General features: G+C 40.2%; 1 protein-coding gene across 1 annotated transcript in view; it reads right to left on the bottom strand.

Moving 5' to 3' along the window:
* Window positions 1-398: 398 nt before the first annotated feature.
* C22H1orf185 (chromosome 22 C1orf185 homolog) overlaps window positions 399-27034 on the bottom strand; it is a 114326-nt gene continuing 87690 nt past the window's right edge. Inside the window, exons 4-6 of the mRNA XM_053575557.1 lie at window positions 25003-25138; window positions 2708-2744; window positions 399-779 (exon numbers count right to left, since the gene is read on the bottom strand). Coding sequence (XP_053431532.1) covers window positions 433-779; window positions 2708-2744; window positions 25003-25138 — 520 coding nt within the window. The 3' untranslated portion in view covers window positions 399-432. The remainder of the gene's footprint in view (window positions 780-2707; window positions 2745-25002; window positions 25139-27034) is intronic.

Here is a 27034-nt window from a genome sequence, read left to right as displayed (position 1 = left end):
TATGTATTTTCAATTTAGAAGAGCTAATAGAGGGATTCCCCACATTGAGATTAAAGCTGAAAACATCAAAAGTATAAGGAAATGCTATAGATGTTTTATTCAAAAATGTATTACTTTGCACTGAATATTTCTTAAATTGTTTTTCCTGTGTGTTGAAATAAATTCCTTTTATTTATTATGACTTTTGATGAGATGCAAAGAGTTAAGCTTAATGTCCATGATATCACTCTACTTCTTGTAATTTTGTTTCTAGAAATAACCAACAAGGGAAGTCGGACCACTAGGTGGCAGAGAACAAGGGAAGCGACATCGGCATGGACACGATAGGAGACTCGGAAGCTAGAAATTCAGTGTTAACTTCCCGTGATTACAAAAGAAAAAAAGTCATTCAATATTAGGTCGATGGGTTTGTATTTCAACTTCTGTGTTTTCTCATGAACATGTTTCCTTAATGCTGTCATGTTTTTGATCATTACAAAGTGTCATATTCTGTACATTTTCAGCACATTCTTCTAATGAAATGGTCGACAGGTATGAAAAGACTTTTTCCATTAGCGGTTCCCTGAGAAAAGGCACTGGGGAGTTCTTTTTCACCAAAGAATCATCAGAAAACCAGTCATCAGCTGCTTGTATACTTTGGCTGTAACAAGAATCAGATGGCAATGTTGATAAGCTTATTGTAACAGTGCTGCAATTTGTTGAGGAGCTAGTCTCTGAGGGGTCACAAACGACCTTTTTCGTTGCAAGGCTGAATTCATCTGTAGCGTGATCTTTACTTGCTGTAAAAAATTAGATTTACTAGATTTAGTATGAATATTACGTATTCATAAGCCAAATCTTAATTATATGCTTCCTATGGATGATGTTATAGGGCCAGGAAAATGCTATAAAGAAAATTCTTGAGTTGCTATCATCATCCATGCAATGTTATATGTAATTGGCAATTAGCAATATTTTCATAATAATCGAGAGTACAAAACTCTATTCTAAATGAAATTGACCTATTTTTACAAGAAAATATTCTAACCGACTAGAAATTTCAGTTGTGAAATGTTCCTTACAATCAGAAAAGGCAGATTGTTTCTTAACTCTTTGTAGCTAATATTGCCTTATTTTAAAAAATCATTTAAAAAAACCACATGCCTTCTTGAGCAGGCAGATTTCAAAGCGTTTGGTCTGCATTGGGAGGGCCTATGAATTGGCTCTATACCAGTAATAGTCACGAACAGCTCTATAGATCAGTGGTTTTCAAACAGTGTGCTGTGGCAACAGAAAGCATCTTAGGTGTGCCACAAAAAAATTTTTTTTTTTTTTGAGACAGAGTCTCACTTTGTTGCCCTCGGTAGAGTGCTATGACATCACAGCTCACAGCAACCTCCAGCTCTTGGGCTCAGGCAATTCTCATGCTTCAGCCTCCCCAGCTGGGACTACAGGTGCCCGCCACAACACCCGGCTATTTTTTGTTGCAGTTTGGCTGGGCCCAGGTTCAAATCCGCCACCCTCAGTATATGGGGCCAGCACCCTACTCACTGAGCCACAGGCGCTGCCTGAGCTGTAAACATTTTTAAAGAAGTTAAATTATTATTATTATTATTTTTTTTTTTTGTAGAGACAGAGTTTCACTGTATTGCCCTCTGTAGAGTGCTATGGCATCACACAGCTCACAGCAACCTCCAACTCCTGGGCTTAAGCGATACTCTTGCCTCAGCCTCCCGAGTAGCTGGGACTACAGGAGCCCGCCACAACGCCCAGCTATTTTTTTTTGTTGTTGCAGTTCAGCCGGGGCCGGGTTTGAACCCGCCACCCTCCGTAAATGGGGCCGGCGTCTTACCAACTGAGCCACAGGCGCCGCCCTAAATTATTATTATTTTAATAATTTGCTTTAGATTTAAATATTCAAAGCACAGCAAGTATATTCTTTTTTTTAAATATACACTTTTTTGGATCAACACAATTTAAGTGTGCCGAGGAAGTTTAACTATAGGTTCAAGTGTGCTATGAGATAAAAAAGGTTGAAAAACACTGCTACAGAGCCTTACAATTAACAAAACATTTTGATATATTCTATGTCATATTTATGCTCTCACTCATTCTTCAAAGTAGTCATTATCAGTACCACTTCACAAAATAAGAAACAGACTTAAGAGAAGTGACCTATCGCAGAGGAGATAAAAAATGAAATTTCAACCTCAGTTTTCTTTACTCTAAGCCTCATGCTTTTCCCATTATATCATTTAGTTTGCATACTGGCATTAAAAATGTTATGTTTTAGAAAATATCATATTTATATGTTTTATAATATTTTACATATTAACTTCTGTTATTTTCCACATTTATTTTTAAAGCTGTTTTAAATACCTTATATTTTATATTCAGCATTTCTAAAATTACATAGAAGATAATCTGTTAATACTAAGACATATACCCTCAGGCATTATTATATGTGATTGACTATGATACCTTGGGGTACACATAAGAGAAAAAAATTAAAATTTCATATTTTAAGCTATAACATTGCACGTTTTTGCTTTCTAAAAAGTATATGCCCATTCACATACTATTAATTAAAATAAATTAATATTTGCCTTAAATTTTCATGGCATTAAAAATACTTAGATAACATTTAGAATAGCCTCTTGATTCTTTAAGATGAAAATTGCTAAAGGTTGATTAAAATTTCTTCTAATAAATTATTGAGAGAAATTACCTTTTATAAGTGCTGCTTTCTTTCGTCTTTCTTCCTCCTGCATAAAAAGTTATTTGTATTTTAAAAACTGAATAGCTTTTATAGAACAGCCTTTTAATAGCTTTGATATATTTGATTTATATATTTATATGAGAGTAATATATTTAACATTATAAATTTTTTTTTTTTGTAGAGACCGAGTTTCACTTTATCCCTCTCGGTAGAGTGCCGTGGCGTCACACGGCTCACAGCAACCTCCAACTCCTGGGCTTCAGCGATTCTCCTGCCTCAGCCTCCTGAGCAGCTGGGACTACAGGCGCCCGCCACAACGCCCGGCTATTTTTTGTTGTTGTTGTTGCAGTTTGGCCGAGGCTGGGTTTGAACCTGCCACCCTCGGTATCTGAGGCTGGCGCCCTGCTCACTGAGCCACAGGCGCGGCCCTAACATGATAAATTTTGATGAGAAATTTTTTTCCTAAAATATGAATTTCTTTCACCAAAAGAGATTAACAGAAAAAGGCAAATGTTAACGTATCATCTCAAAAGTATTTGGTTTGGTCCAAAAAGACGGTCTCCAGGACAGGCAATAAAAGGGTGAAATATAGTTCAAACAGGATTACTTCTTTCCATCCTCAGTGTCACTTAGAACTAGAGAGGGCTAAATAATTAGAATTCCTAGACTTACTCCTTTAATTAACTAACAACAACAACAAAAAAGTGAATTCTGGCCAAAGGCCTTTATAACAATGTAAATATTCTTCTAAAGCAAATTAAACATTGCTTAAACAATACTTTCCAGATATGTTCTGGTAACTGAAGTAGAGTAGTAGTTCTCAAACTTTAGGGTGTTAGAATCACCTGCTGTGCTTGTTAAAATTCTGATCCTTGGCTGTGCTGGTAGCTCATGCCTGTAATCCTATCACTCTGAGCAAAAGCAAGACCCTAACTCTAATTGGAAGGAAGGAAGGGAGGGAGGGAGGGGAAGGAGGGAAAGAGGGAGGGAGGGAAGGAAGGAAGGAAGGAAGGAAGGGCAGGCATGGTGGGGTTGGCACCTGTAGTTCCAGCTATTCAAGAGGCTGAGGCAAGAGGATCGCTTGAACCCAGGAGTTTGAGGTTTCTGTGAGCTATGATGCTACAGCACTCTACCCAGGGGGACAGAGTGAGAGACTCTGTCTAAAAAAAAAATTCTGGGGCGGCGCCTGTGGCTCAGTCGGTAAGGCGCCGGCCCCATATACCGAGGGTGGCGGGTTCAAACCCGGCCCCGGCTGACCTGCAACCAAAAAATAGCCGGGCGTTGTGGTGGGCGCCTGTAGTCCCAGCTACTTGGGAGGCTGAGGCAAGAGAATCGCTTAAGCCCAGGAGTTGGAGGTTGCTGTGAGCTGTGTGATGCCATGGCACTCTACCGAGGGCCATAAAGTGAGACTCTGTCTCTACAAAAAAAAAAAAAAAAAAAAAAAATTCTGATTCTTGAGCATAATATCAGACCTTACTGAAACAGGTTCTCTGCGAGTGGGGCTTGGAAGTACGCGCTGCCACATACTCTGCCAGGGATTCTAACTCAGGTTCTCCTTAGACCACTAAGGAGTTTGGGGTGAGTGGGTGAAGATGAAGCTGGAGAGACAGTAACTTTATCTCTGTGTTCTGGGAGAAAAGGTGTGTTCTGTGTTCATCCATACTGTCCTGTCTCCCCCAAAGGCTTGGTTAGGACACATAGAATGATTCTAATGCAAAAGCATTTTTCTCAGAGCCAACTATTACTTTGTCACTTTCACTTTTTATTAAAAAATGCCTTTATGGGCTTCTGAACTTACCTTGCCTGGATTTAGGAACAATTCATTCTGTGACTCCTGTATGAATTACATTAGACTATTGCTTCTCAGACTTTAATACACTGAGATATTATTCTGGGTGCTTGTTAAAATGCAGATTCTGACTCAGTAGGTCTGAGGTGGGGTCTGAAATTCTGCATTTCTATAAAGCTCATCCAGGTACTACTGATGTTGCTGGTCTGGGAACCAAAGAATTTTTTGGAGTGAAATTTAACAAACCCACTGAAGTTTATGATGCCAAGTAAATATTTTGGTTTTGTGTAAATATTCAGTTACCAGATGTTCATCCAACATTATTTAGCACTTTTTAAAATCTGCAGTTTAAAATTCCAAGTGTAAGGAAATAAACACATTACAATACATAGATAGTAATACGATGAATATTCTTTCAATTATTAAAAATGATTCTATATATCAGTAAGGAAGAACGTATTTATTTATTTATTTACCTTTTTTTTTTTTGAGACAGAGTCTGACATTGTTGCCCTCGGTAGAGTGCCATGGTGTCACAGTTCACAGCAACCTCCAACTCCTGGGCTTAGGCGATTCTCTTGCCTCAGCCTCCCAAGTAGCTGGGACTACAGGCACCTGCCACAATGCCTGGCTATTATTTTGTTTATTTGTTTGTTTAGCAGGCCCAGGCTGGGTTCGAACCCACCATCCCCGGGGCATATAGCCAGCACTCTAACCATTGAGCTATAGGCGCCCAGCCATAGAGAAACGATCTTGAAGAGATACCTCCTATTTAACTTTGGGAAAATTTGAGCATCAAATAATGATAATAGGCCAGGTGTGGTGGCTCATGCCTGCAATCGTAGCACTCTGGGAGGCTGAGGAGTTTGATATCAGCTTGAGTAAGAGTGAAACCCTGTCTCTACTAAAAATAGAAAATCTAGCAGGGTGTTGTGATGGGCACATGTAGTCTCAGCTACTCAGCTACTTGGGAGGCTGAGGCAAGAGGATTCCTTGAGCCTAAGAGTTTGAGGTTGCTGTGAGCTATGATGCCATGGCACTGTACCCAGGCTGACAAGGTGAGACCCTATCTAAAATAAATAAATAACAATAATTGATTATAACTGGCTAAATAAAATAGTCATCCATGCATTCATAGTGATAATAAGCAAATAAAATAAAGGGCAAGAGAGAGCTACTTCCTCACATTCATAGAAGCAAAATGACAATGGTGGATAGGAGTAGTAGAGTTGGAAAATCATCATTTTTTTTGTTGCGGTTTGGCTGGGGCTGGGTTCAAACCCGCCTCCCTTGGTATATGAGGCCAGTGCCCTACTCACTGAACCACAGGTACCGCCCAGAAAATCATCATCTTGCTACAGTTTAGTCAAGATTGTCTCAGGGACAAATAATTTCCATAGCTAGAAAGAAAATTTGATAAAGAGAAGGATATTTGCATGGTTTCAAAGTGCCTCCATACAGATTGCTAATTAATTGCAAAGGTAAAAAGAGGAATAATACAGTGGGGCAAAAGCAGACATTATCTTATGTTGTGAAACTAAAAATCTCTAATTAAAGACAAACATTGTAGGCCTTCAAATGTGATAAACTAGGCAGAGCATGGTGGTTCACACCTGTAATCCTAGCATTTGGGAGGCCAAGGTGGGTGGATCATCCACACTCAGGAATTCGAGACCAGCAGACCAGCCTGAGCAACATAGTGAGACCTTGTCTCTAAAAAAAAAAGTTAGCCGGGCTCAGTGGCTTGGGCCTATACTTTCAGCTATTCAGGAGAACGAGGTAGGAGGATTGCTTGAGCCCAGAAATTTGGGGGTGTTGTGAGCTAAGATAGTGCCACTGCACTCTAGCCTGGTGACAGTGAAGACACTGTCTCAAAAAGAAAAAAAAGTGGTAGACAGAATCTGAACACACAGAAAATTCGAACTAGGAATCACCTATTATTTATAAAATAACTTATTTATATTCTTCAAAATTGCCAATATCATGAAAGACAAGGAAAGGCTGAAGAACTGTCCCTGATTAAAGAAGACTGAAGAGATGTGATAATTAAATGCAAATGTGATTCTGGACAAGATCCTGTGCTAGAGGGAAAAAATTTTACAAAGTGTATCATTGAGAAAATAGACAAAAATGGAGTATGGTTTATAGTATATATAAAAATAGTGCATCAATATTAAATGTTCTGAATTTGAAAACTGTATTTTTCGGCTCAGTGCCCATAGCTCAGTGGTTAGGGTGTTGGCCACATGCACAGGGGCTGGTGGGTTTGAACCCTGCCCAGGCCTGCTAAACAACAATGACAACTACAACCAAAAAATAGCCGGGTGTTGTGGTGGGAGCCTATAGTCCCAGCTACTTGGGAGGCTGAGGCAAGAGAATCGCTTGAGCCCAAGAGTTTGAGGTTGCTGTGAGCTGTGACGCCACAGCACTCTATTGAGGGTGACATAGTGAGACTCTGTCTCAAAAAGGAAAACTTACTAGTAATATAAGAGAATATCCTTCTTTTTTTTTGAGACACAGTCTCACTATGTCACCCTCAGTAGAGTGCCGCGGCATCACAGCTCACAGCAACCTCAAACTCTTGGGCTTAAGCTATTCTCTTGCTTCAGCCTCCCAAGTAGCTGGGACTACAGGCACCGGCCAGAACGCCCGGCTATTTTTTGGTTGTGGTTATCACTGTTGTTTAGCAGGCCAGGGCTGGGTTCAAACCCTCCAGCTCTGGTGTATGTGGCTGGTGACCTAGCAGCTGAGTTACAGGCACCGAGCCAATATCCTTATTCTTAGGATGTACCCAAAGTATTAAGGAGTGAGCTGTGTACATGCAACATACTCTTCAATGGTTCAGAAAAAATAAATACAGAACACACACATGACCCAGTTCGTAACTCCCACCTTTTAACCACTTTCTTCACCAGCCTTTTGGGTATCTCTTGGCTGTCTTTCTACCACACTGGCTAGTGCTAAACTTTGGAGTAACTCAGGGCTAATTATAAGTACTTGATCTTCTTTTCCTAATATCAATGTACACATCTGTTGGACATAGCAAAACTTCAGTAGAGGTCTTCCCATTTTTCCTAGAGGAAAATTATTTCCTTTAAATAATTTTTGTTCTTTCATCACATGCCTTACTTCTCTCTCTCTCTCTCTCTTTTTTGTGGTCGAGACAGAGTTCTACCCTATGCCCTGAGCAGAGTGCAATGGCATCGTAGCTCACTGCAACCTCGGACTTGGGCTGTGGGCATCTCAGCCTCTAAAGCTGCTGGGATTACAGGTGCTCGCCGTGGCACCTGGCTGGGTTTTTCCATTTTTTTCATGAGTCAGGGTCTCACTCTTCTCTCAGACAAGCCTCGAACTCCTGAGCTCAAGCAATCCTCCTGCCTCAGCCTTCCACAGTGCTGGGATTACAGGTGTGAGCCACTGTGCCCGGCGCCTTACTTCTCCTGGGACTGAGATGCATTAAGTTACTTTTGGGTAATGGTCAATAAACCCTTTGAGTTGCATGGCACTAACCTATCAAAAATCTGAGCTGGGGAAAATCATGCAAATAAAAGCAGAAATAATTTAGGCCAGGTGCAGTGGCTCACGCCTGTAATCCTACCACTATGGGAGGATGAGGCAAGTGGATTGCCTGAGCTCATAGGTTTGAGACCAGCCTGAGCAAGAGCAAGACCCTGTCTTTAAAAAGTAGCTGGGCATTGTGGTGGGCACCTGTAGTTCCAGCTACTTGGGAGCCTGATGCAAGAGAATAGCTTGAGCCCAACATTTTGAGGTTGCTGTGAGCTATGCTGTGAGCTATGATGCCATGGCAGTTTACTGAGGGTAACAAAGTGAGACTCTGTCTCAAAAAAGAAAAGAAAATCATTTAAATAGAAAACAGAAAGCAACAATGAAAATCAATAGAACAAAAATATGGTCCCTTGAAAAAACCAATAAAATTGTCTAGTCAGAACAATTAGGGGGAAAATAGAGAGACAACACAAATTAAAAATATCCAGAGTGAGAAAGAGGCTGTCACTATAAATACCAGAGAGGTTAAATGAACACTAAGGGAATATTATGAACAACTTATGGCAATAAACTAGACAACTTAGAAAAATCCCTCGAAAGACACAAATTACCAAAGCTCATTCAGGGAGAAACAGATAACATGAATAGCCCTATATCTATGAATTCATAGCTAACTGCTTTTCCATAAAGGAAACTCTTAATGACTTCACTGGCGAATTATACCAAGCATTTGGTGAATGAATAATAACAAACTACACAGTTGATGAAGGCACTAATCCACAGATTCAAAAAGCCAAACAAATCACAATCAACATTGAAAAGTAAAGCAAACTAAACCAAAGACACATACTAGAAAAAACTGCACAAAAATGAACTCTATTTAGACTGCTAGCGGTCATCTTGATTGCAACTATAAAACACAGAGACAAAGAAGATTTTCACTCTACTAAAAGAAAAGAACTGTCAACTACAATCCATCGAAAGAAGAAGAAAGGTAAGAAAGGTCATTTTCATTCAAACAAAACCTGAGTGACTTTGTAGCCAAAAGATAATCACTAAAGTAAATTCTAAAGGATGTAATTTTGACAAAAAAGAAAAATCCTAGAATCATGTGCCAGGCATGGAGAACAACAACAAAAAAAGATTGATTTGTGATAAATCTTAATAAACATTGTACAATATCTGTCACAAGAAAAACATGTTCTAGGGTATACACTATCCTTTTAGCTTGGGTATGAGGATGAAAACGACGTGCAAAGTAGGGTCACTGCTGACCCACAAATGATAGGTGAGAAATAAGCTTTTGTTATTGCAAGCCACTAAGATTTGGTGTTTGTTTGTTCGTAATGCTACTGAGAAAAAGCCGACTTACGCAAAAGTAATAATAATGGTTTGTGAAAGTTAAAAAATAGAAAATCTAGGACAACAGCAGCAACTCTAGGGGGCGCCATTTATATTATATTCCATGCAAGTGATTATTCCTGCACTACAACACTGTGAAGTGATTGTTTGAATATTTTCCTACAAAGACTGTTCAAATCCCAGACTATTAAGCCTACCAGACATTCAAGAAATAGTTTTAATCTTTCATAAATTATTCCAAAGGACAGAAAAAGAAGAAACCTCCAATTACTTTGTGAACCTGGTGTAACCTTGGTACAAGGTCTGATAGGACAGTATAAGAATGGAAATTTGAGGCCAATCTCATTCATGTACAGAAGTGTAAGGCATGTCAATAAAATATTAGCAAATCAAACCATGAATACGTAAAAGAAAAGATATCAATGACCCACTTGTTTAGTTCAGGAAGAGGGAAGAACAGTTTAACAATAGGAAATCAATGAGTTTAGATCACTACATGGATATGTGAACAACAAAACCATATATGATGGCCACTTCAAAACATGTCAAAAATTGATAAATTGCATATCCACTAATTTTAGAGTTATGATAAAAATTTTGCAAAATAGGAAAGAAGGGAATATATTTAACCAGATAAAGGATAACTAGGAAAAACTTACCAAAACATCACATTTAATGGTGAAACACTGAAAGCATTCTTTTTATGATCAGCAATAAGACAAAGGTGTCTGTGATCACCAATTCTAGTTAACATTTTTCAAGACATTTTAGCTAGCAGGGTAAGGCAAGAAAAAGGCATAAAGTTGGAAAAAAAGAAAAAAGTATTTGCAGTTAATATGGCTGTCTACATACGTACAAGGACTGAAAGAATCTAAAGATAAATGATAAGAATTAATACATTTATTTATTTATTTACTTACTTACTTACTTACTTAATTCCTTGAGACAGGGTTTTACTCTGTCCATAGGGTTACTGCAGTGGCTCATGACAGCTCACAGCAACCTCACACTCCTGGGCTCAAGGGATTCTCCTGCCTCAGCCTCCCAAGTAGCCGGGACCTACAGGACCGTGCTGCCATGCCCAGCTATTTTTTCTATTTTTTTGTAGAGATGGGATCTCACCCTTGCTGAGACTGAGAATTAATAAATTTAGTAAGATGGCTGTACAGATATGACACTGACACAACATGGAAAAATTAGACAAATTGGATTTCATTGAAATTAAAAACTTTTATACATCAAAAGACATTATCAACAAAATGAAAAAGAGGAAAATATTTGTGAATCATGTATCTGACAATAGATTAATATACAGAATATATAAAGAATGCAGCAACTAAAACAAAGAGCCTGATTTAAAAATAGGCAAAAGAATAGAGATTTCTCTGAAGATACCCTGAGATGGCCAATAAGCACATAGAAAGATTCTCAACACCACTAATGCAGGGTGCCTAGTCATTAGGGACATGAAAAATCAAACTTACAGGGAGATGCTACTTCAAACCCAGGAGGATGGCTGTCAAAAAAAAAAAAAAGAAAAGAAAACCTAGAAAACGACAAGTGCTAACAAGGATATGGGGAAATTAAAATCACTGCGTGCTGTGGGTGGAAATGCAAAATGGTGTAATTGCTGTGGAAAACAGTTCAGAAGTTCCTTAAAAATAAAATATTTTTTTATATATTCAAAGCAATCCCGTTTCTTTGTATATACCCAAAAGAATTGAAAGGAGCAACTTGAATAGATATTTGTTTATCCATGTTCATAGCAGCATTATTTACATTAGTCAAAAGGTAGAAACAACCCAAGTGTCTATGGATGGATGAATGAATAAACAAAATTAGTATATGTACACAGTAGAATATTTTTCAGTCTTGAAAATGAAAGAAATTCTGACACATGCTACAACATAGATGAACCTTGAGACATTATGCTAAGTGAGATAAGCCAGTGACAAAGGACAAATATCCTATGATTCCATTGATATGACTCACCTAGACCAGTCATTCATAGAGTCAGAAAGTGTAATCACGGTTTCCAGGTGTTGGTGGAGGAGAGAATGGGGAGTTATTATTTAACAGGTATAGAGTTGCAATTTGGGAAAATGAGAAAATTCTGGAGATGGACGGTGATGCTAACGCAATAATGTGAATGTACTTAATGCCACCCAACTGAACACTTAAAAATGACTGAAATGATAAATTTTGTTATGTATATTTTATTACAATTTAAAGAGCAAAAATAAATAATGTACAAAGGTAAATACAATAAGAAAATGAGTATTTCTTCTGGCCAACAATTAATGACCTACCAGAATTTACTTTAGATTTATTTTTTTTTTATGTTATGTTATGTTATTTTATTTATTTATTTTTGCAGTTTTTGTCCTGGGCTGGGTTTGAACCTACCACCTCTAGTATATGGGGCCGATGCCCTACTCCTTTCAGCCAGAGTCTTACTTTTTCACCCTAGGTAGTGTGCCATGGCATCATACCTCACAACAACCTCAAACTCTTGAGCTCAAGCAATTCTCTTGCCTCAGCCTCTAGAGTAGTTGAGACTACAAGCACCTGCGACAATGCCTGGCTATTTTTAGAGATGAAGTCTCAGCTCTTGCTCAGTCTGTTCTAGAATTTATAAGCTCAGGCAATCTACCTGCCTCGGTCTCCCAGAGTGCTAGGATTATAGGCGTGAGCCACTGTGCCTAGCCCTACTTTAGATTTATATGTAGAAAGTTGTAAAAGATCATTGCTCTTACCCTAAATACTTAAACAACATGGATAAGCCTAATAATCATGTTAAAAGAAAATAAACTCTAGAAAGTGACAAATCCTTTATAAAAGAGAAGACATTTATAGTTCTCACCACTGACTGAAATGGAGAAGAGAGAAGGAGAAACTACCACAGATGGGAAGAGAATTGCAAAAGCAATTCATAGGTGCAAATCAATTCAATTCAATTGTTTATGTTTTCAACAAATAATGCTGAAACAATTAGACATCTATAACCCCCCAAATGAACCTTGACCTAAACCTCATACCTTTGTACGGATCAAACATAGGAATGTAAAATGTAAAACTATAATAGTCAAAACAATCCTGAAAAGAAGAACAAAACTGGTCACCCTTCCCTATATCAAAATTTACTACAAAGCTATAGCAATCAAAACAGTGTGGTACTGGTCTAAGGTGAGACGTATATATCAGTAGTATAGAACTGAACATCCAGAAATAAGGGCTCATATTTATAGGCCAGCTGATTTCTGAGAAGTGTGCCAAGACAATAGGATGAGGGGAAGAATGGACTTTTCTGCAAATGGTGTTGGGAGATACTCCACATGCAAATGAAAAAAGCTGAACAGATATCTCACACTATACTCAAAAACTAACTAAAAACACATCAAGCACCTAAATGTAACAGCTACAAATTTTAAACTCTTAACAAAAAAACATAGGCATAAATCTTTGTGACCTTAGGTTAGGCAATGGTTATTTTATTTTATTTTATTTATTTATTTTTGTAGTTTTTGGCCAGGGCCGGGTTTGAACCTGCCACTTTTGGTATATGGGGCTGGTGCCTTACTTCTTGAGCCATAGGTGCCACCCTTATTTTATTTTATTTTGACAGGGTCTTGCTGTCTTGCCCAGGCCAGAGTGCAGTGCTATAATCATAGCTCACTGGAACCTTGAATTCCTGGGCTCAAGCAATCCTCCCACCTCAACCTCCTGAATAACAGGCTACAGGCACTTATCACCACTCCTGGCTATTGAAAAAAAAAATGTAGAGACAGGGTCTTGCTATGTTGCCTAAGCTGGTTTTGAATCCTTGGTCTCAATCAATCCTCCCACCTTGACCTCCCAAAATGCTGGGATTAAAAACATGAGCAACCCAGTCTGTAATGACCTTTTCAGATATGGCACCCAAACTATAAGTAACAAAAAGACAGATAAATAGGACTCATGCAAATTTAAAATTTTTGTTTCTCAAAGGACATCAGAAAGTAAAAATACAACCCATGAAATGGAAGAAAATTTTTACAAATCATATATTGAAACGGTGACTTATATTGAGAATATAAATTGAGTTCTTGGGCAGCACCTGTAGCTCAGTGGGTAGGTTCTCACCCATATACACCAAGGCTGGCCAGTTTGAACCCAGCCCAGGCCAGCTAAAACAACAATGACAACAACAACAGCAACAACATAGCTGGGTGTTGTGGTGGGCACCTGTGGTCCACTACTCGGGAGGCTGAGACAAGAGAATTACTTTAGCCCAAGAGTTTGAGGTTGCTGTGTGCTGTGACGCCACGGCACTCTACCCAGGGTGACAGCTTGAGACTCTGTCTGAAAAAATAAAATAAAAAATAAATTGAGTTCTTACCACTCAACAATAAAACCATAAGTTCCCATTTACATAAAATTCTGGAAACGATGATGGACAACAGATCAGTGGTTGCCAAGGGCTAAGGAAAAGCAGCGAGGCCAGGTGCCGTGGCTCATGCTTGTAATCCTAGCACTCTGGGAGGCTGAGGTGGGTGGACTGCCTGAGCTCACAGGTTTGAGACCAGTCAGAGTCAAAGAGAGACTCTGTCTCTAAAAATAGCCGGGCGCTGTGGCTGGTGCCTGTGGTCCCAGCTACTTGGAAGGCTGAGAAAAGAGAATCGCTTGAGCCGCGGAGTTTGAGGTTGCTGTGAGCTGTGATGCCACAGAACTCTACCAAGGGCATCAAAGTGAGACTCGGTCTCAAAAAAAAAAAAATGAAAAGAAGGGAGGGTATGATGCCCCATGATCATATTGATGTACACAGCTATGATTTAATAAAAAAAAATGATAAAAAAAATAAAAAAAAAAGAAAAAGTGGAAAAAAAAAAGAAGGTAGGGAGTGAATATAAAGGGTAGCATGAGGGAGTTCTCTGTGGTGATGAAATCATTCTATATGCTGATTGAGGTTATGGTTGTACAAATCTATACATAGGATAAAATATAAAAGAATTATACCCCAACACAACAAAAAATGAGTATGCAAAAACTGGTAAAATCTGAGTGAAGTCTGGGGACTATTAAGCACTATGTACAATATAAACTTCCTGGTCTTAATAAAGTATACTTCTGGTGAAGTATAAAGTGTGTGTGTGCAGATATGTGTATGTATGTATACACACATATTTATTATTATTATTATTATTACTATTATTACTACTACTACTACTTTGGACAGAGTCTCACTCTGTTGCCCAGGCTAGAGTGCCATGGTGTCAGCCTAGTTCACAGCAACTTCAAACTCCTGGGTTCTACAAATCCTGCTGTCTCAGCATCCTGAGTAGCTGGAACTACATGTTCCCACCACAACGCCCAGCTAGTTTTTTCTATTTTCAGTAGTTAAGTGGTCATGCTCTTGCTCGAGTTGGTGTTGAACTCCTGAGCTCTAAGGATCCTCCTGCCTTGTCCTCCCAGAGGGCTAGGATTACAGGCATGAGCCACCATGCCCAGTCTAAAGTATATTTTTCACAAAGTATACTTCTATAAGATGTCATCTTGCAGAAAGTGAGGGATGGATACAAATTTGTTTGCAACTTCTATAATTCTTTCAGAATAAGAAGATAAAAAAACATGAATTGTATTTCTTTTCTTTCTTTTGTAGAGAAAGAGTCTCATCTTCACAGCCCTTGGTAGAGTGCTGTGGTGTCACACCTCACAGCAACCTCCACCTCTTGCCTCACCACCAACCACCATCTCTTGACTCAGCCTCCTGAGTAGCTGGGACCACAGGCGCCTGCCACAACACCCGGCTATTTTTTTTGCAGTTTGGCCAGGGCCGGGTTTCAACCTGCTACCTTCGGTATATGGGGCTGGTGCCCTACCCACTGAACCACAGGTGCCACCCTAAAATTTTCTCTTTAAATTGATCTATATAATAGATTCAGTGCTAGTCCAATAAACATTCAAGGTCTTTTCGCAGAAGTAGACAATCTCCTTTCTTAGTAATATGGAAAAACAAAGTATGTAGAATAGCCAAAACATTATTAAACAAATATGAGTATATTACAGAACTTAAAATACCTGATTCCATGACTCACTATAACAATGAGGAGGACAGTATGGTATTGTTTAAGGAAAAGTGTTCATGTAAAAGAATACAGAGTTTGGGGGTGGAGCAGCTGCTTGGAGATGGCGGGAGCTCTTTCCTAATGGCTGCCAGGCCAATCTCCGAGTGGAACCCGGATGCCACCGTATACGTGGGGGTTCTGGATGAGAAGAGAAGTCTGAGATGCAACTGGCACACCATGGCCCTCATGGCTTAGGGGTGTCCTAAGAGGGGCCCCCAGGCTCTGGGGTACAGCCACCACCTTGACCACCACCTGGAATGCCTCTCATCCTGGACCTCCTCCAATGGGCATGCCCCCTGAGGGCCTCCATTTGGGTCTCCCATAGATCACCCAGGTCCTATGCCCCCCATGGTATGCGTGGACTTCCTCCACTGATACCCCCTCATGAATACACTAGCCCTCCACTCCCCCATCCTATGGCTACCAGAGGGGACTTGTCCCTTCACCCAGACCAACTCCCCGGCCTCTCAGTTCCCCCTCGTGGTCCGCTCTGGGGCCCTCTCCCTCAGTAAATTTGCATTCTCCTTCTTCTTGTTATACCCTTCCAATATCTTTTTGAGTCCTTGGACCAGTCAGAGTTGCTGTAGCTTCTTGGGGCTAAGGCACTGATCCCTTTCAACCCTGCCCCCATTTAATGTAATTTTTTCCCATTGGAGGGATTCCCTTTTTTAATGTTGGTCCTGTTTTGCAAATGCACAGACAAAATAAAACTAAAGTCCATGTTTAAAAAAAAAAGAGAATACAGAGTTTAAGAAATAGACCAACACAAAAACAAAAAAATAAAACAAAACAAACAACAACAAAAAGAAATAGACCGACAGATGTACAATTGACTGATTTCCAGTAAAGAGGCAAATTAGTTCAATGGAGAAAGAGAAGCCTTTTAAACAAAAAAGAAATTGTTTTCTGAGGCAGAGTCTCACCATGTTGCCCTCCATAGAGTGCTGTAGCATCACAGCTCATAGCAACCCCAAACTTTTGGGCTTAAGGGATTCTCTTGCCTCAGCCTCCCAGGTAGCTGGGACTATAGGTACCCGCCACAATGCCTGGCTATTTTCTTTTGCTGTGGTCATTGTTGTTTAGGTGGTCTGGGGCCAGGCTTGAACCCGCCAAACTTAGTGCATGTGGCTGGTGCCGTAACCACTGTGCTACAGGTGCCGAGCCTGTTTTATGGAAAACAGTATCTTTTTAAATTTTATGGGAACAGTATCTTCATGGAAAAAGAAAACCTTTATTTCTACTTCACAGACCTAAACATAAAACACAACATTGTAGAGCATCTTACAGGGAACACAATATTTTTGCAATGCTACTTTGCTAACATTGCAAAAATATTCCCTATTTGCTAGACAAAATAGAAATCTTTATTAAAATAAAAAAGGTCACAGATTAGACTTCACCAATATTAAATCTTTCTGCTGATCAAATGATATAACTATCAAAATGAACAGAAGAGTCAGAGTCTGGGACAAAATGTCCATAATATACATATTTGACGACAGACTTATATCCACATTGTGTTAAGATGTCCTACAAGTCATTAACTAAATAAGCAAACAAAATATTATGAAACTAGTAAATGAACAACTCCATGCCCACAGGAGAGAAAAACATATTTAGATTCAAGAAGAGGGAGGAGGCAGGGAGAGAAGGGGATGTGGTAAGCTCTCACTTACCCGGTACAGTGTAGGGGAACATGGCACACCTCCTGGGTGCAGGGCTCAACTGCAACTTGGACTTTACCTAACAAATGCAAACAATGTAACCTAATTGTATATGCCCTTGTACTAATCTGAAACAAAGCAAACTAAGTGAAAAGCAAACAAAACTAAACCGAAATCCAATTGAAAAAGTGGGCAAAAGATTTGAACAGGAAGGTTACTGTATATAACTGACTGATGAGCACATGAAAAGGTGCTCAGCATTTTTATTCATCAAGCAAATGTAAATTAAAAGCATATTGATTGGCCAGGCATGGTGGCTCCTGCCTGAAATTCTAGCATTCTGGGAAGCTGAGGCCAGGGGATCACCTGAGCTCAGGAGTTTGAGACCAGCCTGAGCAAGAGTGAGACCTCATCTCTATAAAAATAGAAAAACTTAGCTGGGCATTGTGGTGGGCACCCATAGTCCCAGGTACTTGGGAGGCTGAGGCAAGAGGATCACTAGAGACCAGGAGTTTGAGGTTGCTGTGAGCTATGACACCAGGGCACTCTACCCAGGGCAATAGAGTGAGACTCTGTCTCAAAAAAAAAAAGCATATTTATTTATTTACTAATTTTTTTAGGGCTAGAATTTTGCTCTGTTGCCCAGGCTGGAGTGCAGTGACATGATCATAGCTCCATAGCTCACTGCAGTCTCAAACTCCTGGACTCAAGAGATCCTCCTGCCTCAGCCTCTTGAGTGACTGAGACTCCAGGAGCATGCCGCAACACCTGGCTAAATTTTAAAAATTTGTGTAGAGGGCGGCGCCTGTGGCTCAGTGAGTAGGGCGCCGGCCCCATATGCCAAGGGTGGTGGGTTCAAACCCAGCCCCCGGCCAAACTGCACCAAAAAAATAGCCGGGCGTTGTGGCGGGTGCCTGTAGTCCCAGCTGCTCCGGAGGCTGAGGCAAGAGAATCGTGTGGGCCCAGGAGTTTGAGGTTGCTGTGAGCCGTGTGATGCCACAGCACTCTACCCGAGGGCGGTACAGTGAGACTCTGTCTCTACCAAAAAAAAAAAAAAAAAATTTGTGTAGAGATGGAGTCTTGCTGTGTTGTCCAGGCTGGTCTTGAACTCCTGGGCTCAAGCAATTAACCTGTCTTGGCCTCCCAAAGTGCTGCAAATACAAGTATGAGGCACCACAACTGGCCTAAAAGCATATTTATTTATTGTTTTTTTGAGACAGAGTCTCTACTTTGTTGCCCTCAATAGAGTGCCATGGCCTCATAGCTCACAGCTACCTCAAACTCTTGGACTTAAGTGATTCTCTTGCCTCAGCCTCTCCAGTAGATGGGATACAGGCACCAGCCACAATGCTCAGCTATTTTTTTTTTTTTTTAAGAGATGGGGTCTTGCTGGCAGGAGGATTGCTTGAGCTCAGGAGTTCGAGGCTTGTCTGAACGAGAGTGAGACCCCAACTCATGAAAAAAAATTGAAAAACCCAGCCGGGCTGCACGGCAAGCACCTGAAATCCCGGCGGCTTTGGAGGCTGAGGCAGCAGGATGTCCATAGCCTGAGTCTGAGGTTGTAGTGCACTCTGCTTAGGGCATAGGGTAGGACCCTGCCTCAACAACAACAAAAAAAGAAAAACAATGAAAAAAAGAAAAAGACATGGGGTCTTGCTCTGGTTCAGGCTGGTTTCAAAGCAGTGAGTTCAGACAATGCACCCACCTTGGCCTCCCAGAGTGCTATGATTACAGGTGTGAGCCACTGCGCCTGGCCCTAAAAGCATATTTAAATACCATTACATATTCATTCAAATGGCTAAAATTAAAAATATTAAACACCATCAAATGTTGGCAAGGATGTGGAACACCTGGAACTTTCACTTATCACCGATGGGGAATGCTGATTCGGAGTACAGTCACTTTGGAAACCTGTTTGGGAGTTTCTCACAAAGTTACACATAGGTGTACGCAAGCCCTGGCAGTTCCATGCTCACGCAGATGCAAGAATAATGAAAATATAGGTTCATTAAAAGTACATAAATGTTTAGAGCACCCTTATTCATAACAGTCAAAAACTGAAAACAAGCCAGACCTGGTGGCTCACGCTTGCTATCCTAGCACTTTAGGAGGCTGAGAATAGTGGATTGTGTGAGCTCGGAGTTTGAGACCAGCCTGAGCAAGAGTGAGACCCCCATCTCTACTAAAAATAAAAAAACTAGCTGAGGTGTTATGGCAGGAACCTGGAGTTCCAGCTAATTGGGAGGCTGAGGCAAGAGGTTCTCTTGAGTCCAAGAGTTTGAAGTTGCTGTGACTATGAGACCACAGCACTCTACTGAGGGTGACAGGGAAGACTCTGCCTCAAAAAAACAAAACAAAAACAACAACAACAAAAAAAACCCCTGAAAGCAATCCAAATGGCAAAACACAAGAATGCATAAACAAAATGTTTCATAGTCACACAAGGGAACACTATGTATCAATGGAGAGAGCAAAGTTCTAACACACACCATAACACATGTGAACCCTCAAAGCTTGTAGTAAGTAAAAAATGCCAGGCAAAAGAGATAAATATATGATTCTATTAATATGAAATTTAGGAACTGATAAAACTAAATAATATTTATAGAAATTAGAAGTTGATACCTGGGATGTGTAAAGGAATTGATTGGAAAGGGACATGAGAAAATTTTCTTAGATGATAAAAGTGTTCTTTCCCCTGTTTTAGGTATTGCTTAAATGTATATACACCATATTTTAATCTGTATAACATGCTCTCCTGTAAAATGTGCACTCACGTTTTTGATCCAAAAATGTTCCTTTCAGGAACATGACCCTCAAGAAAGTGGCCAGCTTTCAGCTGGGAGAAACACAGCTGGGGAGCACTCACGCTCCACTGATAAATGTGCAGATCGCACAGCCCTCCCACGGCCACCCACTCTGTGAAGGCTGCCCCTTCACTCTCAGGAAGCTTTCTCTCCCTGCCATGATGGGGGCTGCAGCTGAGATGGCCACAGGCTTGGCCAGCGGGGCAAGAGCATCTGAAACCACTCAACCCTGTACAGCTAGACAGGTCCCTTGGGGCTGCATGGGGCTCCCAGTCTCCTCCATGTGGTCAGGCCTCAGCCTCAGGCCACCTCGCCAGCGCACCACCAGCCCCTCTCTCCTGATGGCAATGCTCTGCTGAGGCCACTCTGGCTGCTCCCAACAGATCTTGGATCCTTTGGGACTGGAACCCCACATACTTGGCAGGCCCAGGCAGAAGGGCATGGCAGCCCTGGCAGGCCATACTGCCCATGTATCAGGTGTCAAAAATTTAGAAGCCTGAAGACAGCAATCATTTTTGAATACATGGAGTAATCCGTGCACTTATGCACACGAACATATATTGATATCGATACTTTGAAAAACAATACAATTTAAAATTATCTTTTTTTTCTGGGACAGTCTCATTCTTGTTGATCTGGGTAGTGCTGTGGCATTATAGCTCACAGCAACCCCCAAACTCTTGGGCTTAGCTGATCTTCTTGCATAAGCCTCCCTCCCCAGTAGCTGGGATACAGGCGCCCATCTGGATGCCCAGCTAATTTTTCTATTTTTAGTAGAAATAGGGTCTCGCTCTTGTTCGGGCTGGTCTTGAATTTTTGAGCTCAAGCAATCTTCCCACCTTAGCCTCCCAGAGTGCTAGGAGTTTTTCTTTTCTTTTCTTTTCTTTCTTTCTTTTTTATTGAGACAGAGTCTTACTTTGTCACCCTCTGTAGATGCTGTGGCATCATAGCTCACAGCAACCTCAAACTCTTAGGCTCAAGCAATCCTTTTGCCTCAGCCTCCTGAATAGCTGGGACTACAGGCGCCCACCACAATGCCTGGCTATTTGTTGTTGTTGTTGCTGTTTGTTTAGTAGACCCGGGCCGGGTTCAAACCGACCAGCCCCCGTGCACATCGCTGGGGCCCTAACCACTGAGGTATGGGCACCCAGTCTCTTTTTCTTTTTTTTCTTTAAAACAGAGTCTCACTCTGTGCCCTGAAGAGAGTGCCATGGTATCATAGCTCACAGCAACCTCAAATTCCTGGGTCAAGCAATCCTCTTGCCTCAGCTTCCCTAGTATCTGGGACTACAGGCACCCAGCGTGATGCCTGGCTAATTTTTTAATTTTTTGCAGAGACAGCATCTTGCTCTTGCTCAGGCTGATCTCAAACTTCTAAGCTCAAGCAATCCACCCGCCTCAGCCTCCCAGAGTGCTACGATTACAGGCATGAGCCACTGCGCCTTGCCTTGGAAGTATGTAATAACAGTGAATATGCACTTCTCTCATGACTCAGTAATTCCTCTTTTAAGTATATTCCCTATAGACATTTCCTAGAAAAATAATTGAAGACATCCCAAATGTCCACCACATAAAACTTGATACACTCAGACAATGGAATGCCACACAACAGTAAAAATTAGACACTATCACTATGTGCATCAACCTACATGAATCTCAGATGGGAAGTTAGTTATAGAGTCCATAAAATTTAATAATATCTTGTTCATAAATCTATAAAATTTACAGAAAAGTAAGGAAATGGTTGACTGTAATTACAGGATAGTGATTCCTTTAGTGGAGAGTGGATGGGAGAGCGGAGACGTACAAGACTCAGGATACATCAAGTGCCGGTAGTATTTGATTTCTTACTCTGGGTGGTAAGTAGAAAACATTCCATTTATTATTATTTAATCAGTGTGTCTATGTGTGTGTATATTCTTCTGTTTGTCATATTTCACAGTACAAGCTTTGTAAAGAAATCAATCTCTAATCAAATCTCATATTTGCAGAAAAACATGGCTTATTATATTAAGCCAAATTTTTTGTTATAATTTTCAACCCCCTAGAAATCCTGCCACGTAGAAGTCTGTGTGGAGGACTTAGAGCAGGCATCCTCAAACTTTTTAAACAGGGGGCCAGTTCACTGTCCCTCCGACCGTTGGAGGGCTAGACTATAGTTAAAAAATAAACTATGAACAAATTCCTATGCATACTGCACATATCTTATTTTGAAGTAAAAAAACAAAACGGGAACAAATACAATCACACTGCCTCATGTGGCCCATGGGCCATAGTTTGACGACCCCTGACTTAGAGTATCAGAGAGAGAGGCCGACACAGAGGCAGAAATTGAGAAAAGAAAAAGAGTGACCACGTGAAGGAGCCCTTCTGTGGCTGAGGTCGGCCTTACCTTACTCTCTTTATACTCCTTTTTTCTTTCTTATTCTAGTTCGAATGAGGTTCCTATCAGTGACTTTCAAGAATCCTGCATAACAACCTTACAAAAGAAGGAAATCCTGTCATTTGTGACAACCCAGATGAACCTGGAGGACATTATGTGAAGTGAAATAAGCCAGGCACAGAAGGACAGATACCACATGATTTCATGCATGTGGAATCTACAAGAGTTGAACTCACAGAAGTCGAGAGTACAACGGTGGTTACCGGGGCCTGGGGGTGGCAGGGCAGGTGGGGAGATACTGGTCAAAGAATACAAAACTTCAGTTAGGAGAAATAAAATCAAGCCATCTATTGTACAACACAGTGACTATTAATAACAATGTATTGTGGTGGTGAAAAATGCTATGAGAATCTTTTTTTTTTTTTGAGACAAGGTCTTGTTCTGTCTTCCAGGCTAGAGTGCAATACCCAAATCATAACTCACTGCAACTCCAAACTCCTGGGCTCAAGCTATCCTCTTGCCTCAGCCTCCCAAGGAGCTGGGGCTACAGGCATGTGCTATGACACCCGGCTAATTTTTGTTTTTAGTAGAGGTGGGGGTCTCGCTCTTGCTCAGGCTGGTCTTGAACTCCTTGCCTCAAGCAGTCTGACTGCCTTAGCCTCCCAAAGTGCTAGGATTACAGGTGTGAGCCACCATGCCAGGTGAAGAGAGTAGATTTCAAGTGTTCTCACCACAAAGAAAGGATAAGTACGTGACGTAATGCATATTTTAGCTCAATTTAGCCATTTCACGATGCATACGTATTTCAAAACATCATATTGTTCATGTATACAACAAATATATATACCGTTTGCAATTTTAAAAAGAATCCTGAATAACACTTTGTATTTACTTACACATTGTTTATCTCACTTCACTACACACTTCATAAAACTAGGACCCTGGTTCACCACCAAATTCCCAATTGTCTAGAATAATGTCTGGCCCATAAGTACTTATTCCATATTTTTTGAATGAATAATAACGTAATTAAATTGCCCTCATGAAGTTTTGTAACTGTGCATTTGTGTATATACATCTTTAAATATAATGGCTTTTATCATATCATTAGTACCTAGCTAAATGCCTAGCATGTGATGGGTGCTAACAAAATTAATATTAAATGAATAGAGATATTTGCTTCTCTGCAGTGCAGCCTCTATTTCCAACTATTCTTCATTTGAAAGTCAGGGCTAATAACCTGCAGAATTAATTTTTTCTTTATGTCCACCTGCTTAAAACCTTCTACTCATGATGTGGCCAGGGACAATTATCAATGCTTTTTTCAAATAATAATTCATTTAATCCCATGACAACTCTCCAGAGGTGAAATTATCCTCGTTTTGCATATGAGGAAACTGAGACATAGAAAAATTAGGTAACTTGCTTAAGATTACACAGCTAGTTGAGGTAGAGCCAGAATTCAAAGCTGTGCGATTTGGCTCTTAGACCTTGCTCTTGACTACGTTCCTGTAATACCTCCAGGGGATCTGTATAGCATACGGGATAAAATCCAAAATCCTTAGGGTGCAAATGAGGTTCATTACAATCGCATCTCCAGAGTCTTTTTCCTATCCCTCTCTTCTATGAATCACAGGCTCCAAGCAACATAACAATTTTACTGAATATACCGCTTCCTTTTATAGCTATTAGCCTTCGAACATAAAACATCCTTTGTTCTCTTTACTCCTGAAAAACTTCATTGCTCAAAGCCCAGTTCTAAACGTCTTCCCTGGGAAGCCCTCCTCCATTCAGGCTCCTTGTCTGTACTACCTCGACTCTGGGAGCTCTTATTATACCATGGAGTAATCATTAGTTTGTATGTTTTCCTTCTCTGCTGACTTTGGGCTCATTTGGGGCTCAGCTTACATCTTATTTATTTATACAGCCTCAGTGGCAAAGCTAGTGCTGCCATATGGAAGGCACTCAAAAAATATTTATTAAACAAATGGCCGGACACCGAGTTCAACTTGAGTTCAATACTCAAGATGTATAGTGAGACTTTGCCAACCTGTCGGTCTGCTACTCACTATCTATTAATACTTTAAGAGTGCTTTATCTTTTGCTTAGCTATTATCAGGGTTTAAAATTTTTGATGGTCTCTGCCTTGTTTTGCTTTATTCATAAAACACGGTTTTGACTTTTGCCACATTACACAAAGTTAATGACGTGTCTGCCTTTCTCCCTTGGTCTCTACAAGCACCTTGAAGGTAGAGGCCACGTCTTACTATCCCCAATAGGGGGACCCAGAGCTTGGAATATAATAAGGGCTTTGCCGGTCTTGCCAAAGTGAATTTAATTTCAATTAGTTGGCATGGTTAGGTTATCTGAGTATCTATCCCCAAATCTTCTTCCTTTGACAGGCCTGGTAATTTTGGTTTCAGTTTTTATTATGCCATTTAATCCCAGTACGTGGAGGGTAGTCTTTTACACTAGCGATATGGAGAAACATCTGTAGAAGGAGGCATATTTTCATTTAGTTTTTCAGTTTTCCTACCATATAAACTCTAACTAGGCGATTTCAAGTTGGCTCCATATTATTGCCCTGAAATTAAAAAGTTTAGCAGCAGATTCACAAATTTTAAGACAACAATGCTAATGACATGGTATCAAAAGAAACCATTTTAGAAGATTGTTATATTACCCTACCTGATATGGAAATGTTCCAGTATGAAAATTTCGAGAAATAAAAACGCACTGAGATTGAGATTTAATCTTCGACTTGGATGGTCTTGGATTGCATCTCTCATTGGTTGCTTTAGATTTGGAATTTTGAAATAATTCTCTGAAAAATATTTTGTATAGAATTATTGTTAAACATGAATTAGACTATAAACCAATTAAAATTATTGCTCTCAATATTTATACATAAAGTTTCAAAATTGTAATATATTACTGTGTGCATATATAAAAATATATGTAGTTTTCTTTAGAGACAAGGTCTCACTCTGTCACCTAGGCGGGAATGGAGTGACCCAATCATAACTTACTGCAGCCCCAAATTACTGGACTCAAGCCATTCTCCTGGTTTGGTCCACCAAGTAGCTGGGACTATAGGCATATGCCACCACACCCAGCTAACTTTTGCATTTTTGTCGAGCCAGGTACTTGTTATGTTGTCCAGGATAGTCTCAATCCTCCCACCTCAGCAGTTTTCCTGCCTCAGCTTCCTGAAGTGCTGGGATTACAGGTATGAGCCACCATACCCTGCAGTATATTTACTTTTAAAAACACAAATCAATTTACATGTTCCCTTCTCATATGTTCAATTTCAACACTATTTTATGCATAGAATATAAATTAAGCTACTTATTTAATTCATAAAATGTAAATTAAACTAATTTGCAGGGTTAATATTTTCAGTTTTAATTTTTTTTTTTGAGACAGAGTCTCACTATGTCGCCCTCGATAGAGTGCAGTGGCATCACAGCTCACAGCAACCTCAAACTCTTGGGCTTAAGCAATTCTCTTGCCTCAACCTCCCAAGTAGCTGGGACTACAGGCGCCTGCCATAATGCCCAGCTATGTTTTTTTGCTGCAATTGTCATTGTTGTTTGGCAGACTTAGGCTGGGTTCGAACCCGCTGGCCTTGGTGTACGTGGCTGGCACTGTAACCACTGTGTTGCAGGAGCTGAGCCATTCAGTTTGAATATTAAGCAGGAATCTCTTCTTTTGGTTGTGAGAAAATAGACTTTAATGTTAATTAGCTCTTTCATAAATTTGAGTTTAATAGCAAAGAAAATTAAATAAAATGAAAGTCATTGGTCAATATTGATACCTAATAATATCTCTGACTAAAAGCAAGACTTGAAACTAATGACTTACAATAAAATAACTGTGATCTTTCTTTATCCATGCAACCACAAACAAGTAAGAGATTTAAAAATAATACAGCACCGGGCAGTGCCTGTGGCTCAAAGGAATAGGGTGCTGGCCCTACATGCTGGAGGTGGCGGGTCCAAACACAGCTCTGGCCAAAAACTGTAAAAAAATAAAAATAAAATAAAATAAAATAAATAATAACAAAGCACCAGTAAAACCTCAGCTGATTAAAGACAGATAGTTAATTATAAGAGAATATAGTTTCAAATAAAAATAATGCTGGCTTGGGGCCCGTAGCTCAGTGGTTAGGGTGCTGGCCATATAGCCTGAGGCTGGCCTGTTCGAACCTGGCCCGGGCCTTCTAAACAACAATGACAACAACAACAACAAAATAGCCCAGCGTTGTGGTGGGCGCCTACAGTCCCAGCTACTTGGGAGGCTGAGGCAAGAGAATTACTTAAGCCCAAGTGTTTGAGGTTGCTATGAGCTGTGACGCCACAGCACTCTACCAAGAGTGACAAAGTAAGACTCTGTCTAAAAAATAAATAAATCATGCTTTCAGACAATGAAATATTATTCAGCATTAAAAAGATACGAGCCGTAAAGCCATGAAAAGACATGGCTAAAAGTATACTACCAAGTGAAAGAAGCCAACCTTAAAAGGCTATACACTGTATGATTCCAACTATATGACATTGTGGAAAAGGCAAAACTATGGAGAGAATGAAAAGGTCAGTGGTTGCCAGGGTTTAGGGCAGGGAAGGATGAGTAGATAGAGCACAGAGGATTTTTAGGGCAGCAAAAATACTCTGTATGATACTATCCTGGTAGATATGTGTCATTATACATCCGTCCAAAC

Source organism: Nycticebus coucang, chromosome 22 (genome assembly GCF_027406575.1).
Source record: "Nycticebus coucang isolate mNycCou1 chromosome 22, mNycCou1.pri, whole genome shotgun sequence".
NCBI classification, from domain to species: Eukaryota; Metazoa; Chordata; class Mammalia; order Primates; family Lorisidae; genus Nycticebus; species Nycticebus coucang.
Note: the sequence above shows the minus strand (reverse complement) of the source record. Positions and strands in the feature narration are given on the sequence as shown.